Genomic DNA, 19,557 nt, shown 5'->3' with positions numbered 1-19,557 from the left:
CCAAACTTCATAATTAGTTTCCAAATTAAACAATAAACACACAAAAGAAGATGAAAATTATTTTCTTCTTTGGGGTATATAGCTAGAATAAAAATTAGTGGAAATAGTCAGGTGTGGTGCTAATTAGGTACATGCCTAAAACCCACCAATCAGGAGCCTAAGGCAGAAATGGAAGCTCCAGGCTAGCCAGAAATATATTGTGAGTTCAGAGTCAGACAAGTTATAAAGCATGACCTTTGCCTTTAAACAACAGAGAGCCTGGGATTCTCAGTTCGGTTGGCAGAATTCTCATCTAATATGCAGCAAGTTCTGAGTCCAATCCCTAGCACAGCATAAAACAATACCACAGGCCGGCCATCTCAGTACTTGGGAGGTTAAGGTAGGAGCACTAGAAGTTCAAAGTAATCCTCAGCCATACTCAGAATGTGAGGCTGACTTGGGTGGCTGACTTAAGACACATGGGGCACTGTCTCAAATATCAACAACAGAAACAATAACAAACAAAAAAACTAAGAAAAAATAAATGCTATGGATGGGAAGACAGACTGATCCCCCAGGCCCATTAGCCAGCAAGCCTATGTGTATCAATGAACACAAGAAAGACATCGGGCCGGCAGTGGTGGCGCACGCCTTTAATCCCAGCACTAGGGAGGCAGAGGCAGGTGGATTTCTGAGTTCGAGGCCAGCCTGGTCTACAAAGTGAGTTCCAGGACAGCCAGGGCTACACATGAAAACCCTGTCTCGGAAATCCAAACCAAACCAAAACAAACAAACAAAAAGAAAGACATCTGACCTTGATCTCTAGTCTACACATACATATGAATGTGTACATATGCATACATGCACATACACATACTAACAAATATGTAAACTAAACACATATCACACAAAAAATAAGATATAGGATGAAAAATAATGTTATTGGAACAAAAGACAACATAGAGTAAAACAGTAAACATTTCAGTACTTTTCTTTTCTTTTTTTTAGTGTTAGTTATTATTAGTGTGTTCAGGTGGGCAGGTGAATGTAGGGGTCAAAGATCAACGTAAGGAGTCAGTTTTATCCTACAATATGAGGACTCATAATTGAACTCAGGTTTTCAGGCTTGGCAACAAGTACTTTTACTCCTGAGCCAACTCCTTAGCAACTTTTCTCTCAAAATTAGGGCTGGAGAGATGGCTCAGTGGGTAAGAGCACCCGACTGCTCTTCCAAAGGTCTGGAGTTCAAATACCAGCAACCACATGGTGGCTCACAACCATCCGTAACGAGATCTGACTCCCTCTTCTGGAGTGTCTGAAGACAGTGTACTTACATATAATAATAAATAAATAAATCTTTAAAAGAAGAAGAAGAAGAAGATTAAAGTGTCTTCGTCTTGGCTCAGTGGCTAAGAGAGATTGCTGCTCTTCTAGAGATCCTAGTTTGGTTCCCAGCACTCACTTTAAGGAGCTCACAACTATTTGTAACTCTACCTGCAGGGAATCCTACATCTTCTGGCTTCCTAGGGTACCCACACCAGACACTCACTCATATACATTTCTATTCATGGGAGAGGCAGAAGAGATTCCATTTCATATTAATCTTCACACTTTAAATACAATTAGCACTACTAGTTCTCACTCAGCCAGAAGGGGTCACTGTAGCTAATCAACACACTTCCCTGCAAGCTTTTGTTTAACAATCTACCCCAAGGTCCATCCTTAGAAGAGAAAACCTAAACCCCCAGTTGCACAGCAGGAGCAAGAGGACAGTGACAGGAGCAGGAAGCTCACCTCTCTCTTTTTTTTAGATTTAATATCATCAGCGCTGTTGGAGAAACTGGATTTCCTCTTGTTTCCTTCTGATTTCTCCCTGGGCTTGTTGTTTTCACCCTCCTTCATCTTCTTATACTTTTTCATAAACTCAGAAATTAGTTCAGGACAATCCAAGTTCTTCTCAGGTTCCCAAGTATTGTGCTCCCTGGACAAAAATAAAGACAAAAGGAAAGAATGAGGGATAGGATAATGCCCTGTTTTCACCCACTTCCCATCTCCGCAGAACTTAAAACTGGCGAGTTTTTGCAAACTACATCCTTAGCTGTTTTCATTACTAAGGCTTGTTGTAAAGAGGACATGTGAGGGAAGGACAGGAAATCTATACTTAGGGTATAGTTCAGTGGTAAGCCGCTAGCATATGCAGTGCCATAGGCTTGAGCTGCAGCTCTGCAGAGAAAAAGAAATCCAACAAATTTGATTTTCAATTTTCACAGAAGAGACAAGGGAAAAATTACATTCATAAAAGTCATGTAAAGAACTATTATAGCAGCAGTATTTTTTTCAGAACTGGGGATCAAACCCTAAACCAGAATTTTATGTCTGCTCTACCACCGAGAGTACAGCCCTATAGCAACATTTTAGTAGCCAAACCCCAAAACAAACCTGAACAGTCACCAACTGAAAGAATGGATGAACAAAAATATGATGCAACTGTATAATGGAATAGTATTAAGCAACAAAAAAAAACCAAAATACAATTTGAGAAAAATCTCAAAAACAGTATACTGAGTTTGTAAGAAAACATATGCTTTCTTTCTGTTTTCATTTCTCTGACATACCCTGGCAAGATATATTTTAGATTAAACTGAAGAAATGTTCTGTAATGGACACGCAGTAACAAGCCACATTAATCTCGGAGTTCAAAGCTAGTCTGGTCTACAGAATAGTTTCCAGAACAGCCAGAGCTACAAGGAGAGAAACCTTGTCTCAAAAAAACAAGACAATGCCGGGCATGGTGGTACACACCTTTAATCCCAACACTCGAGAGGCAGAGGCAGGCGGATTTCTGAGTTCGAGGCCAGCCTGGTCTACAAAGTGAGTTCCAGGACGGCCAGGGCTACACAGAGAAACCCTGTCTCGAAAAAACAAAACAAGAAACATCACATTGTACAATTTCAATGGATATGGGTGGCTCTTTTATTATTTTTTATTTTTTTTTGAGGGTGAGTGCTGTCCTAAACCTCACTCTATGGACTAGACTGAACCCAAACGCAAGATATCTGCCTGCCTCTGCTTCCCAAATGCTGGGATTAAAAGCCAGTGTTGGGACTAAAGGCATGTGCAACCACTGCCTAGAGTAGGTAACTCTTATGGTACATAAATTATAGTTTAATAAACCCATTTAAAACTACCAATTTGGGGGCTGGAGAGATGACTCAGTAGTTAAGAGTGCTTGTTCTTCTTGCAGAGGACCTGAACATGGGTAATTACAATTCCAGTGAATCTAATGCCCTCTGGCCTCCACAGGTACCTGCAAAGTATTCATATTACCCTCCCTCCCCAGACACAGACACAGACACACAAAATTAGCAGGTGGTGGTAGTCACCTTTAATCCCAGCACCCAGGAGGCAGAGGCAGCCTGATCTACAGATCAAGTTCCATGGCAGCCAGGACCACACAGAGAAACTTTGCCTTTTTTTGTTGTTTGTTTTTTGTTTTTTGAGACAGGGTTTCTCTGTGTAGCCCTGGCTGTCTTGGAACTCACTCTGTAGACCAGATGGCCTTGAACTCAGAAATCCACCGGCTTCTGACTCCCAAGTCAGAATGCTGGGATTAAAGGCATGTGCCACAACTGCCCGACTGCCTTTTTAAAAACAAAACAAAAACACCCCCAAAACACAACAACCAAACAAAATAAGTCCCCCCTCCACAATTGAATCTTTAAAAAACCAAAACAAACCCAGTTTAGAAGTTGGGTATATAGCTCAGTGGTAAAGGTGCTTGTCCAGTTGTAAGCAAGGCTCCATGGCATTAATCCCTAGCATATCTTCTCTCCATGAAAAAAGGCCAAATTGAAATACTTAATTATCAAAAGAATGTGATTTTATACATAAAATACATCCTATACAAAAAGGATAACTTAGTAAGTCAAATACCTCCAGTCTTTCTTTTCTGTTTCTGAGATAATAATTTTTTTTAAATTTCTTTATGTAGATATCCTGGAACTCACTCTGTAGACCAGGCTGGCTTTGAACTCCCAAAGATCTGCCTGCTTTTGCCTCTGGAGTGCTAAGATTGAAAGTGTGTACTATCAGGCCTAGCTGTCATCTTCCTTATAAACCCCAGGCATGGAACTGCCCACAGTAGGTAGGGCCCTCCTACAACTCAAGAGATCCTCCTGCCTCTATCTCTCAAATGCTGAGATTAAAGTTCTACACCATCATGCCCAGTCATGCCTCCCAATTTCTATTGTCTTGAATATTATTTATATACTATAGTAAGAGTGTGAATGCATTAATTCAAATGTGATCAACTCAAGTCTTCTGTCACCAAGTTTTATGAGAAATCTGAAATAATCTCTAACAAAACACAAAACAGAAAGCTCTACAACATGAAAAGTAAATTTTTGGAAAGAGGGTTCCATGTGGCCCAGACTGGCCTCAAACTCTCTATGTAGTCAAGAATAACTTGCCGGGAGGTGGTGACACACACCTTTAGTCCCAGCACTTGGGAGGCAGAGACAGGCGGATTTCTGAGTTCGAGGCCAGCCTGGTCTACAAAGTGAGTGCCAGGACAGCCAGGGCTACACAGAGAAACCCTGTCTCGAAAAACCAAGAAAAGAAAAAGAAATCTGTAGAAGTGAACCTTTTGCTAGTCGGTCTTCTGGGGACTTCTGGGGACATAGAAGCTGCAGGGTTTCTAGGCTGCACATCAAGCTGTCAGAACTTGGTAATATTTAAGTGTCCTATGCTGTACTGGTTTTTTGAGACATGACATCTCTCATGAAGAGCATTTGATGCCTAGTTCCAAGGGACAGGAATAAAGACCTCAGAGACACCATCTATTGAAGGTGCAGCCTCAGTTGCAGTGGCAACCCCAGAACACTGAAGATGCAGTGACAATGGCAGGTGTGGAGTAGAGGTGACCTGTGTGTGGCTGATGGCAGCTCCAGAAAAGGAGGACTGCTCAAGTCCAAGTTGTCAGTCTTGGAACTACACAGCTGGACTTTGCTTTTGTTTAATTAAGTAGAGCAAGTTTTGTTTTTCTTTTAAGATTGATTTATTATTATATGTAAGTACACTGTAGCTGTCTTCAGACACACCAGAAGAGGGCATCAGATCTCATTATGGATGGTTGTGAGCCACCATGTGGTTGCTGGGATTTAAACTCAGGACCTCTGCAACCCTATTGTTGGAACAACATGATGTACTAACCAGAACCCCGGAGCTCTTGTCTCTAGCTGCATATGTATCGAAAGATGACCTAGTCGGCCATCAATGGAAAGAGAGGCCCATTGGACTTGCAAACTTTATATGCCCCAATATAGGGGAATGCCAGGGCCAAAAGAATGGGAATGGGTGGGTAGGGAAGTGGGGGGCGCTATGGGGGACTTTTGGGATAGCATTGGAAATGTAATTGAGGAAAATATGTAATAAAAATATTAAAAATCAAAAAAAAAAAAAAAAAAAAAACTCAGGACCTTTGGGAGAACATCAGTGCTCTTAACTACTGAGCCATCTCTCCAGCCAGTATGGCCAGTTTTTATGTGGTGTGTTGGGAACTGGTTCTAAAGCTTTGTCTTTTTTCTTTCTTTCTTTTTTTAAAGATTTATTTATTTAATATATATGAGTGCACTGTAACTGTTTTCAGACACATCAGAAGAGGGCATCGGATCCCATTACAGATGGTTGTGAGCCCCCATGTGGTTCCTGAGAACTGAACTCAGGACCTTCAGAAGAGCAGCCAGTACATTCTTAATTGCTGAGCCACCTCTGCAGCCCCTAAAGCTTTGTCTTATTTCGGCTCCCAAACCTAAGGGTCCCTGGCTCTATCTGGCTTCAAAGAATTGCTGTACAGCCATTGTCTGGGCAGGGAGACAGGGTGGGACTTCTAGACTGCAAAGGCAAGAGACCTGGGAGGTGAGGGGTGGGGGTGGAGAGATAGGTAGAAGTATCAGATTTAAGAGATGCAGGAGAGAAACCATCCAGCAATGCAGGTGGAAAGGGAATGCACCTTCTGGAGAGCTCCCCGAGGAGGTAATGGGGTAGCAGAGATGAAATATAGTTTAGAAGGTGTTAAACCAGGAACACTGCAGGGAAATGTATGCTGGCTACAGGGAGGATTAGAAATGCCCAGTCATTGAGCTCATCAAGGCCTATCAAAATTAAGCCAGGGTGTGTGTGTGTGTGTGTGTTTCACTCAAGAATCCAGAGGGCTCTGGCAGGTGGGACCCACTGGGAGCATAAAGCAATGATTTAACTAATGCACCACTACAGTGGTGGCTCAGAATCACAACACTTGGAAAGAAAAAACATGAAGATCATAAGTTCAAGGTTGGGCTGGAGAGATGGCTTAGCAGTTAAAAGCACTGACTGCTCTTCTAGAGGTCCTGAGTTCAATTCCCAGCAACCACATGGTAGCTCACAACCATTTGTAATGGGATATGATGCCCTCTTCTGGTGTGTTGTAGACCTCATCAGTATACTTACACATATATAAAATAAATAAATCTTTGAAAAAAATAAAGGTTAAAGAAGTTCAAGGTTATCATCTTAAGCTACAGGATAAATTCTAGTTCAGCTTGGGCTATGGAAAATAAAAATAAAAATATTAATCTGGTTCAACAGATGCTAAGTATCCTGTAATGCATGAATCAACTTACCTAAAATGCTCAAGGTTCCATATGACCAATGTTAAATCATGAAATAACGTTTCAGAGGTCCTGAAGGGCCTTAACGTAAAGGCACCATCAATACACTGATTCTTTGAAAATTGAGTTTCATCCCTTGCTTCTATTGCATTTTGTTTCTATGTTTGCTTTCTGTGGTACTGAGAATAAAACCCAAACCCTCACATATGCTGGGCAAACAAACACTCTACTTCTGAGCTATTTATTTCCTGAGCAAGCCCTGAAAACCTGAGTTCTCCAGAACTCACATAAAAAGCTGGATGCACTGGTGTTCCTACTATAAGATGGGAGGAGACCAGCTAGTCTCAGATATGCTGTACACAACCAAACCAAGAGACCCTGACACATATAAGAAAGTGAAAGTGACCTGCCCCTCACAAGTTAAAAGTTACTAACAAAGAAGATGTTTACATTGAAATGTTAGTTATAAATTCGCCATAGTAGTATATACCTTCCATCTCAGCCCTGACCTGGAATTCAGGAGATCTATCTGCCTCTGAGAGCTGAGATTAAAAGTTTAGCTTCTTTTAAGTCTGTTAGTGTACTGCATGTGAGTTTGGGTATATACAATTAGAGGTCAGAGACCACCTCAGCTGTTGGTCCCTGCCTTCCACCTTGTTTGAATAGGGTCCCTTATTCACTGCTATGTATGACTGGCTAGTTGTCCCTCAGGCTCCCAGGGATTCTCTTCTCGGTCTCCCATCTTAGCGTATCACTACAGGGAGAAATGACCTTACCTGGGTTCTGGTGATCTCAATTCAGATGCTCACACTTGCAATGGTCAGAGGTCTACCCACACTCACTGAGACCCTAGGGTTTTGTTCTCTTTTCTTCTTCTGGTATATGTTAGGACCAAACCAAGACCCTGAGTAAGCTGGGAGAAAGCTCTCTACTACTAAGCTATACATACCAACCTCTTATCCCTATTTTACTAGAGCTTTACTAGGGAGGGAGATAGACTATGAAATTAACCAATGGGCTGAAGAAATGGCTCAGTGTTTAAGAGCACTGTCTGCTCTCCCAGAGAACTGTGGTCTGATTTCCAGCATTCACATGGCAGCTTACAACTATCTGTAACTCCTCTTCTAGCTGATCTGATGCCTGGACTGTGGGTACCAGACAACATACATGCAATGCATGCAAGCCAAACAGTTATACAAGCAAAAAAAATTTAGCTCTGTATAGTGGCGCATGCCTTTAATCCCAGCACTTGGCAGGCTGATCTCCTGAGTTCAAAGTCAGCCTGGTTCACTGAGGGAGTTCCAGGACAGCCAAGGCTACACAGAAAAACCCTGTCTCAAAAAACATAAAAAATAAACAAACAAAACAACAACAACAACAAATGTTAAGTCATAATAATAAAAGAAATTAATCAATGTCATTCACCTGTATCTTACCAGGTGGAACAAGAATCTGGTCCCAGGACATCTGTGTTCCCAACCAATTCCTTAAAGTACCCCTCAAAATAAGAACATTAAAATATCAGCTCCACAATAGGGAGACTATGTAGTCTGCTGCCTCTCTTGATTCTCATGAAAGTATGTAACTGGGAAAAAGACAGACTGTGGCTCATGGGCAAGTAAATCAAAGTTTTCTACCTCCACAGAGTTCTAAAGACTGAAAAGGAAAGCACTTACTCAGAAAAGCCTTTCCACTTCAACAGGTACTCCACTTGTCCCTTAACCATGCGCCTGTCCAACACCTTTTCCACCACATATTCCTCCTCATCCTCTGAAGAAGAGCTGTCGGCTGTCCTCTTGGTCTTCTTTCCCATGTCGTGTGCCTGTTGATCCACCTGAAGGAGTATGGCCACCAGGTTCCTGAAAGGGGGAAAGATGAAATGGTTCAATCTACCTGAGGGTTAAAACGTCACTTCTTGATGGAACAGAGGATACAACACCAGTGAGTCACTTACCCTTCTTTTTGATCTACAATTATAAGACAGGGCTACAAATTTAACTTTAAAATGGGTCAATCCACATTTCTCTAACAACAACTTCTCTTTAGCTGAAGAGATCAAAATTTTTAGATAGAATAATTATTTAACTCTTTAATTTTATATTCCCAAAGAGAAAATAGCATGGGTGTTATTCCTGACCATTTCTGTATCTACTTATAAGCCAGGAACTCAAAGAGAAATGTGGGAAACTTTCAATTAAAGGTAAAGGAACCAAAATCATTTTCCTCGCCACGCATGGTAGCACACACCTTAAATCCCAGCACTTGGGAGGCAGAAGCAGGCAGATTTCTAAATTCAAGGCCAGCCTGGTCTACAAAGTGAGTTCTAAGACAGCCAGGGCTATACAGAGAAAACTCTGTCTCAAAAAACCAAACCAAAACCAAAACTTTTTCCTCTGAGGTAAATAGAGGTCTTTATAAAAAGGGGGAGGGGGAAGGAGACCCTTCCCCTACAATGCACCTGACTGTAACTTTTCTATACTCTGAACATTCAATTAATCTCTCAGGAATATGTGTGTGTGCACGCGTGCGTGCGCACATGCACGCACAGAGAGAGAGGGAGAGGGAGAGAGAGAGAGAGAGAGAGAGAGAGAGAGAGAGAGAGAGAGAGAGAGAAGAGAGAGAGGGAGGGAAGGAGGGAGAGAGAGGGAGAGAGGGAGAGAGAGAGAGAGAGAGAGAGAGAGAGAGAGAGAGAGAGAGAGAGAGAGAGAGAGACACTCTGCTTGGGCCATCTCTCACCACATTTGCATTGAATTGGTACATTTCCCTTACTTAAACAACTTGAGCCAGTCCCCTCAGAGTATCCACCAGCTCACAAAAGCAAGGCTGACAGCTGTAACACACTAAGTCTCCTTTTTAGCAATCTCATTTGGGGGATAGAAGGGAAGAGGGACAGAGGAAAAAAATTCAGAAATTAGTCACTGGACTAGTCTGTAATTCCCAGGCAGGGCTCAACTAACCTAAATAGTTCAGGAGGTACCCTGTCTCTTAACTGAAGTTGACTTTGGGCCAAAGGAAGAGGAGGGAAAAGAAGTCTGGCTCCAGACTCTGCATCAACAGAAGCCTCCTCAGAACACAGAGGATTTATTCATCAGCCCCAGGCCCCAAGAAAGCCACAGCAAGGCAGCACAAATGGAAACTGAGTTAAGCTCAGAAATATGTACGTCAGGAGTGCTAACAGAGAACCTAGTTTTAAAAATTCCCACACTGTTGTTACCATAATAATTTAAAAGTAATTCTTCCTTAGCAATGTTAAATGGTACCCACAGTCTGGATTCCTGAGCTGACTCCATTGTTATTTTGCTATAATCTCTAAAGATATTTTTCAGAACATTCCCATCTTGGCCAGAAAGCTCATCTCAGGAATAAAGAGGGAAACTACTTTTAAAATTATGTCCAAGTCAAAGAAGCAGTTGTATTTAACAATTTAATTATAATTATTAATTTTTAAGAAATCATTATAGAAATATAGTGTTAAAAATCCTACCTACAAAACTTATTAGTAAATAGGTATGCCCACCTCAGAAACTGCTTGTATTAATTTCTGACCTATGATAACTTTGAGAAAGAAGGCATGGGGAATTTAGGTAAGGGGTTTTGAAATAATCTTTTCATGAATTTAGAAGACTCTTAGACATCAAAAAATAAGTAAGGTTTATTTAAAATAAACATAGCCTCGGACCTCACCACAGACAGGAAATGCCATATTCCAGGGAGAGTACCCCACCCCCACCCCCACTCACCTTGGAATTTCCGGGAGCTGAGCACTTTAGGTCAGAGCGCTGGGTTAAAACCAGCCCCATGTTGGAAGCATGCAGTTAAGCATTGTGGCTATGGCCTTCCCTGCCTCACCAGGGGAAAAAAAAAAACAAGGATTTACATATGTGTTCTTCAGTTTGAGGAAGAGATTTTTTTTTTCTTTATACCTTCATGCTGAAGAGAAGCCCTCAAAGTAGATCAATAGGGGTTCCCTCCCTTACCTACCGGATCGCCCCAGTTCGTTCTTTCCCTCTGGGCTAACAGGAGGGGCCTCCCCTCCCAGGTCTGGGGCTTGGCGGGCTGGCAGATCCCCCGCCCCCACCCAGCTGCCTGGGCGCCACTGCGCAGCTGTCCCAGTCCGTTGCCATGACAACTGGCAGCCGTACTAGACTAGGGGGAGAGGCAAATGAAAAAGTTAAAAGGCTTAACTTTCCTTTTCACTGCAGACTGGGTGGAGAAGTTGGAAGGTATCTCCGTTGGCCCCGAGGCTAAGGCTTTCAGAGCTCAGGGGAGTTAGCTCTTTGTTTTAAAGTCCAAAATTTAGGCTTATTCCTCTAAAAGCACTGTGAATTAATCAATAGCATTTTAGGACCACCAACAGGATTGCAGCTCACTGGGAGAAGGGGAGAAGCAAGAGTAGGTACTTCCTACATACAACAGATCAGGACAAACCACCCTTAATCTAGAAGCACTCTGGACAAAGGCTTTTCCCTACCATCTGTAGCTGTACAGTTAATTAAAATTGCTTGAGGGGGAAAAGTAACAGGAAAGGGAGAGGGGAAGAATTTTAATGATACTATGTAACTCTCTTGTTTGAAAGAATTACAACAGAACTAGAACCCAAGGACTTTAAACAATAACCAGGAATCAAGCTTTGTAATTTTGGGAGCTGGTTATGGAAACCAAGGCATTATACAGTGTTTTATAATAACATTTAAAAAAAAAAAAAAAAGGAGCCAGGATATGTTAGATAGAGTCAGGTATGGTGAAGTGGGAAGGTGTGCCTCTGTGAATCCATCCCTTCCCTCTGAGGTACCAGTCATATGACGACGGAATACAGTATGGAACAGAGTTTATTTAGGCATGGAAAGTGGAGTTGAGAAAGGAGTAAAGACAAAGAAGGGGGAAGGGAGGGAGGGAAAGGAGGGAGGACAGGCCTACCAGGAACACGTGGAGAGAGAAGGGGAAAGGGAGAAAAGGGGCAGAGAGTAAGGAGAGTAAGAGCAAGATAGAGAGGAGGGAGCAAACAGCCCCTTTTACAGTAAGCCAGGCATACCTGGCTGTTGGGGCGGAGCCCAGAAGAAATTGTAACAATACAGACTACTGAGCTACAGCCCCATACCACAAAAAAAAAAAAGCCAACCCTTTCAACTGAATTTACAGGTGGGAAAAATTAGGTGCTTAGTTTAAAAAGGGGGAAGGGCAAGTTGGCAACAGCCATTAGTTAATTTTAAGTATTTACTAGTTATTCTTGTAGTGCTATAAAACAGACTTTTAGACTTTTAGTAATTAATATCCCGATATATTATTCATGTAACTCTTCATATTAACAATCCCTAATACCCAACAAAGAGATAGTATTATAATAATACCATAACAAGAAGAAAGCAGAAACCATTAAGAGGAAACAGGTCAGGGATTCAAGGTCATGCACAACTGCAAGTGCCAGTTCAGAACCATCCTATGTTGCAAGAGATCTAGTCTCAGAAGGAAAAAAAAAAAAAAAATCAGACATATATACAATGTCCTTTCACTTGGCTCTGATAAGCATATTTGCTTCACATATGGGAATTTAAAGGTTTTGTGGTATCAGACATGCTAAAGCTTCTTCAATGGGAGAGTAAGAAAAAGAGACAATCAAAAAGAACTCCGGGCACTAGAGAAATAAGTAACTCAGTGATTATGAACGCTTACTGCTCTTGCAGAGGACCAGGGTTCAGTTCCTGCACCCAGAGTAGCTCACAACCACTTATAACTCTAATCCCATGGGATCTGACACCCTCTTAAGGGTAACAGGCATGTATGTGGTACACAAACATACATGCAAGCAAACACTCATACATAAAATAAATTTTAAAAACTTTTTAAAAAGGAAAAAAATAAAGAACTACAAGTCAGCATACCACAGAGATACTGCACATCAACACTTACGGCAATGCTATCTACAACAACTAAAATATAGAACAAACCTAGGTGCCCAGCAACAGAGGGATGTATAAAGAAAATGCATACATATACTAGGAAATCTTTTTCAGACATAAAGGATGAAGTTACATCAGCTGCAGGAAAACAAATGTATCTGGAGATAATCATATCAAAAGAAGCCAGTCTCAAAGATAAATACAGTATGTTCTCTCAATGGCAGCTCCTACTTTATAGAGATACACAAAAATCACGTATGTAGAACTAAAGCTGTGTGTGTAGAGGAGAAGAGGAACTACAAAGAGGGATGATAAATGGGAGGACAGGAGTGGATGGGGTGGGGAAGTATGTTCAACATATAATACATATCTATATAAAAACTTTTCAAAAGAAAAGAAGCCTGGAGGGCATGGTGGTACATGACTTCCTCCCAGTACACAGGAAGGCAGGTGGATATCTACATTTAAAGCCAATGGGGGGTGGGAAAGAGGTGATAAATTTGGCTATCATGAGAGTTTTTAATGGTACTAATGATTGAACCTAGCACGTCTAGCACTGCTGGGCAAGTGCTCTACCAATGTACAATCTCTCTAGTTCATTTTCCTATTTTTATTCAGAAAAATGGTCTCATCAAGTTAACCCAAGAAGTCCTTGAACTTAAAATCTCCTGCCTCAAACTCCTAAATAGTAAGTTGGCTTGCACCCATCCAGCAATGCTTGTCACTATGAGAAAAAAAAATTATTGTTAGAAAATTTCTCAAAGTTCAGACACTTACGGTCTTTTGCCCCTCCCCTCTTTAAAGGACAGCTTCTCTGTTTCCCCAGTTGTCTTGTAACTCACTAATATTTTCTCTCTCTCTCTCTCTCTCTCTCTCTCTCTCTCTCTCCCCCTCCCTCCCTCCCTCCCTCCCTGAGCCAGGGTTTCTATGTGTAGTTCTGGAACTCTCTATGTAGACCAGGCTGGCCTCTAACGTGGCTTCCCGAGTGCTGTGATTAAACATGTGTACCACCTTCCTGGGGGAACTAACAACTTAAACCAGACTGGTCTTGAACTCATAGATCTATACCTGTCTGTCTCTGCATCCTGAGTGATGGGATTAGAGGTATGTACCACTATGTCCAGCACTATCACAACTTTTCAAATTAAAAAAAAAAAAAAAGTGTGTATATATACACTATACATTATATAGTGCATACTATATATACTATGCATATTATACATGCTATATACAGTATATATATTATATATACCACAGTACACTATATAATATACTCTTTAGTATAGTATATACTACATAGTATGTACTATAATATATATTATACTATGTACCATATTATATATACTATATAATATATAGTATATACATGGCATATGTATAGTGTGTGTATATACACACTAAACATATATGTATTCATAGTACACATAGTAGAAGGAAGAGTATCTGCCAGTTCCCAAAGTGTGTCTTTTGTACACACAGTGTACAGTGTTTGGATGCCTGCATGCCATAGTGTGCATATGGAGAGCAAAAGGCACACTTTGGGAACTGGCAGATACTCTTCCTTCTACTATGTGAGTTACAGACATTGAACACAGATCAGGCTTGACAGCAAGCACCTTTATTTACCAAGCCATTTCCCCAGTCAATATAGCAGTGTTCTGCTACCAACACTCAGAAGGTAAAAAGAGAACTGTCACAAGTTGGGGGCCATCTGGGCTACAATAAGACTAACATAAAAACAAAATGAGGTCTGGTGACATGGCTCACTTGGTAGAACGTGCTGCTCTTCCAGCGGACCCTCAGCATCCATGTTAGGTGGCTGACAACTATTTGTAATTTCATCTTAAGGGAATCTGATGTCTTCTTCTGGTTTCCATGTGCACCCCCATGTGTACTGCATATGTGCATGCACAGGCATGCACATGCACACAAACACACACCAAAAAACAAAACTAAACAAAAATCCCAAGACTGTTTTTTATTTTTCTTTCTTTTTTTGGTTTTTCTTTTTCGTTTTTTTTTCCTTTTTTTCTTTCTTTTTTTTTTTTTTTTTGTTTGTTTGTTTGTTTTTTCGAGACAGGGTTTCTCTGTATAGCCCTGGCTGTCCTGGAACTCACTTTGTAGACCAGGCTGGCCTGGAACTCAGAAATCCGCCTGCCTGCCTCTGCTGAGTGCTGGGATCAAAGGTGTGCGCCATCACACCCGGCAAGACTGTTTTTTGAGACAGGATCTGAATAGCTCTGGCTGTCCTGGAACTCACTTGTAGGCCAGGCTAGCTTCAAACTCAAGAGATCCACCTGCCTCTGCTTCCCCAGTGCTGGGATTAGAGATGTACATCACTATGCCTGGCCTCATCTTTTCTTTAATTAAAGAATATGAATATCAAATATGGTCAAAGTAGTAATTTGCCAGGTACAATTGCTCTTGAGCAAATAACCTTTATATTAAACTTCAGCATTACTGAAATGAACAAATAGCTGGGAGCATTGGCAAAGACCTATAATCCCAGCACTTGAAAAGGTAGAGGTAGGGCCAGGTAGATTCACTGTTAATAGTCAACCTGGTTTACACAGTGAATTCCAGGCCAGCCAGACCTACATAGCAAGATCTTGTTTCAAAAAAAAAAAAAAAACAAAACAAAACAAACAAAACAAAAAAACAAAAAAGCAAGGGTTACATAGATAGCTCAGCACTGAAGAGCACTGGCTGCTCTTCCAGAGTACCAGGATTGATCCCTAGCACCCAATGGTGGCTTTACAACTGTTTGTAACTCTAATCCCAGAGGACTTGACAACCTCTGGGTTTAACTTCTGCTAGTACAATGGACCTGGAATACACAAACATACACACAAAAGCATAAAATAAAAATAACTAAAAAAACAGAGTAATAATCTTCATGGCCTACATACTAGGGAAATGGCTGGATTTATATTAAGAGCTATATTATGGGGAGCAATTGAGATGGCTCAGCTTGCTATGCAAGCCTGATGATGACCCAAGTTTGATCCCTGGATCCCACAAAGGTGGAAAAGAGAACATTGACACTACAAGCTTGTCTTCCGACCTCTATTCCTTGCCATGGTGTCAATACCCCACTACAGAGTATGCTCATGTGTATGTGTGCATGTATGCATGTGTGTATGCACAAAACAACAAAAGTAAATTCAACAAAGGACAAAATATTCTTGTTATTTACCTTTACCCTTATAAAACTCTAGGAAATAAAAAGGTTCAGATCTACTAACTCCTGTTTATCTGTAAGAGCAGCCTGAAGGGCATGTGAACCAAGGCCCCTTTCTCTATGGGAAATGGGTTTTGTAACAGCTGACAAATCAAATTGGGCCTGATGCCAGGAGTCAGAGTCCAACCATAATATTCTTTAAAGAATGGCATACAACTGTCTTATAAATCTCCTGGACGGTCACAGATCAGAAGCTGGCAAGGATGACGACATAGTTCTGATGGAATGTGTCTTATCTTAACCTTGAAGTTACAGATCTGCTCAGGAGCTGCAGTTAGAAATGAGAAATGCACTCAGACATGGGAGGGGACATAATTCTCTTTTAGACAGTGCAACCCAGTGTATTAGGGTCAAATGAAACACAAAGCCAGACGGACAATTTAAGGCTAGTCCCTGTACCAGATAAAGCATCGGGACTGGTGGATCAAGCTGAGCCTGGGAAGGAGGAGCATTCCAGTATGAGAAATGAGATACAGCCGGCAGGATGATGGAGCGATTACAGCAGAATCCTGATACTATGGCAGAAGAAAAGAGGACAAGCAACCCTATCCTTATGGAAATCTTCATGGGAAGGACTGAGGAACTTCTCAGGTTTCTAGAGAGCCTTTTCAAGCAAAACAGCTTTCAGTCTTCTCTTAAATACTAATGGAGTATACACCATAGATTGCAGCATTTAGAACCCATGGGGCTAAGAAAAGACTGGTACCAACAGACCTTCCTATAAGTGACATAAGGCAAATTCACCCTATAGGCTCCTCAGCCAGGGATGTGGACAGAAATCAGTCTTGGAAAAGCAACAAAGAACTTTGTGGTCAGGCTGAGTCAAACCCACATTCCAAACCACTGACAAGGGATTATTTAAAGGTTGAATCTTCAAAATACAAGGTGTGTGAGTGTAGGGGGGTGTTGCAGAAAGAAGAGAAGGGATGACACATGCCTTTAATTCCAACACTGGGAAGGTAGAGGCAGACCCATCACTGTGATTTCCAGAACAGCCAGAGCTACACAAAGAAGGGGGGTGGGGGGGGGACACACAAAATTCTAGAGTAAAGAAATCTGCTGGTCCCTGTCAATCCAGAATAATAGGTATAATGGCTAACTGTTAGCATTAAGCAATTACTGAACCAAACTCCCCACAAAGTCCCTGCTCAGCTCTAGTCTTCTTAAAGGAGCATGGCATAGCAGGCACATTATTTTTTTCATTGCCAATTAAAGAAACAAAGCAATATGGATAACTAACTGGTGAACACTTCACTGAATTACCAAATTATTTGGTAGTAGTATCCAGATGCATAATCAATGAGTTTTCCATTTTTGGATCACAATAAGAATCTGTAAGCCACACCTAATGGTGCACACCTTTTATTCCAGCACTCAGGAGGCAGAGGCAGGTGAATGTCTGTAAGTTTAAGACCAGTCTGGTTTACTTTGGGTTTTTTTGTTTTGTTTTGTTTTGTTTTTCGAGCCAGGGTTTCTCCGTATAGCCCTGGCTGTCCTGGAACTCACTTTGTAGACCAGGCTGGCCTCAAACTCAGAAATCCGCCTGCCTCTGCCTCCGAGTGCTGGGATCAAAGGCGTCCACCACCATGCCCGGCTAAAGATTTATGTATTTATTTTTATTTATATAAGTACACCGTTGCTGTCTTCAGACACTCAAGAATAGGGCATTGGATCCCATTACAGATGGTCGTGAGCCACCATGTGGTTGCTAGGAATTGAACTCAGGACCTCTGCAAGAACAGTCAGTGTTCTTAACCGCTGAGCCATCTCTCCAGCCCCAGTGTGGTTTACAAACCAGACTTCCAAGAAACAGCCAGGGTTGTTACACAGAGAAACCTTGTCTTGAAACAAAAAAACAAAACAAAACTGCAGCAAAAATTCTCCAGACAGCAAGCTCTAGCTAAACAGGAAGGAAGGGAAAAATGTGCAAATCTCCCTCTTATCACACAAATTAAATATGCTATTGATCAAAAGCTTCCGATGGCCCAAGGTTCCTCCCCTTTAATATACAGTCAAGTATGTTGTCCTTCAACTTACAGTAATCCTCCTGCCTCTGCCTCCCTAGTTCTGGGATTACTGGCACATACCACTATACTCAAAGAGAAATCAAAATTTCTTCTCTAAAACCCTTGAGGAAAGACACCAGTTCGGGGTAGCTGGGCATGGTAGTACATGCCTATAGTCCTCCAGTACTTCTCTGGAGGGTGAAGCACAAGAGCAGCATAAGCAAGAGGCCAGCTGGGATATAGTATAAAAATCTTTTTTCAAAAGACTAAAACTAAAACAAACTCTGCAGGTGATGGGAAGCTTCAATTGTTAGCAACAGTTCTACCTTCTAGGAGTGTTCTATGCAGTCATAGCAAATAAAGACACAAACAGTCAAACTTACAGAACCACTTTAATCTGCTCATGTTTTTTGTTCTCTATGCATATTTAAGTACCAATGATCTTAAGTATGTAACACAAACATCAAAAGACATTTTCTTGCACTGGATTTATAATTTCTAAAGTTTGGTCATGTGGCATTTTAACAAGAACATAGCACAGTTGCACACTATGGCTGACCAGGTTGTCCCAGTTTTTGTTACATGGACTGATAACTATCACCCACTTACACCGGAAGCATATGAACACCCAAAGTAGAAGTCAAAAGCTTTTAAAATGTCCAAGTAAGAGACTGGATTAGAAAAGAGTTGAGGAGGATTAACTGTGGCCAATAACAGCACTATCATTAACAAGCCACATACAGGAAACACAAACTTTATTACTCTACAGAGTAATACAGAAAAGTGCCCTCCCTGAGGCTAGCAGTACAATTCATCCTTTAAAAACCAGACTAATTGGCTGAGGGTGGAGCCTGTAGTAAAGGGAATGGGTTTTTGTTGTTGTTGTTTGTTTATTATGTATACAGCGTTCTTCCTGCATGCATACCTGCAGGCCAAAAGAGGGCACCAGATCCCATTACAGCTGGTTGTGAGCCACTATATGGTTGCTAGAAATTGAACCCGGGACCTCTTGAAGTGCCCTTAATCTCTGAGCCATCTCAAAGCCTGTAAAGGGAAATGTTTAATGTGCAAAGTTCTAAGCTCAATACTAGAATATCTCCCCAAAATGAAACACTAAGGCATTGTTTCTACCAACTAATTGAGGCATTGAGGCTGGGTACTATGGATTCTATAAAGCCTACTGCTACAATCAACAAAAGAGTAAAGAATCTTTTTTAGACCAGGGCGTAGTGTTGCATGCCTTTGATCCCAGCACTCAGAGGCAGAGGCAGAGGCAGAGGCAGAGGCAGAGGCAGAGGCAGAGGCAGAGGCAGAGGCAGGTGGATTTTTGAGTTCGAGGCCAGCCTGGTCTACAGAGTGAGTTCCAGGACAGCCAGGACTACACAGAGAAACCCTGGCTCGAAAAACCAAAAATAAATAAATAAATAAATAAAATATTTGATTTTTGTTTTTGAGACAAGGCCTCATTCTGACTAGTACCTTAGATGGACAATCTTCCTGCCTGTTTCCAGAGCACTGGGATTATAGGTGTTACCCAGCTTCCCTTTCTTTTAGATTTTGTCACAGACCTTGTTAAAGGCCACTCTATAATTCCATTTGGATGTTTATGCCCCCTCCCCAACTCTGACCTTTCTTTAAAAGACAGAGTACTACAATGTAGCTCTGCTGGCCCAGAAAGCAATGACAGATTCCCTGTATGTGCTTCCCTAGTCCGGGGACTAAATTAGGGGTGTGCTAACATACCCAGTTGACCATTCTCCCAAACAAAGGAGAGTTGGGAATTAATA

General features: G+C 41.5%; 1 protein-coding gene across 4 annotated transcripts in view; it reads right to left on the bottom strand.

Annotated features, from left to right (window-relative positions):
• Cbx5 (chromobox 5) overlaps positions 1–19,557 on the bottom strand; it is a 46,104-nt gene that overhangs the window by 12,507 nt on the left and 14,040 nt on the right. The window contains exons 1-4 of one of the 4 annotated variants that reach the window (XM_085831981.1): positions 10,608–10,707; positions 10,346–10,466; positions 8,303–8,448; positions 1,774–1,960 (exon numbers count right to left, since the gene is read on the bottom strand). In XM_085831981.1, the coding sequence (XP_085688107.1) occupies positions 1,774–1,960; positions 8,303–8,448; positions 10,346–10,426 (414 nt within the window). In that variant the 5' untranslated portion in view covers positions 10,427–10,466; positions 10,608–10,707. Of the gene's footprint in view, positions 1–1,773; positions 1,961–8,302; positions 8,486–10,345; positions 10,467–10,607; positions 10,708–19,557 lie in introns of those variants that run through there. The other 3 variants (XM_021183078.3, XM_085831980.1, XM_021183077.3) reach the window with 3 other exon arrangements.

This window comes from Mus caroli, unplaced genomic scaffold (genome assembly GCF_978045245.1).
Source record: "Mus caroli unplaced genomic scaffold, Mus_caroli_1 scaffold_16, whole genome shotgun sequence".
Taxonomy (NCBI): Eukaryota; Metazoa; Chordata; class Mammalia; order Rodentia; family Muridae; genus Mus; species Mus caroli.
Note: the sequence above shows the minus strand (reverse complement) of the source record. Positions and strands in the feature narration are given on the sequence as shown.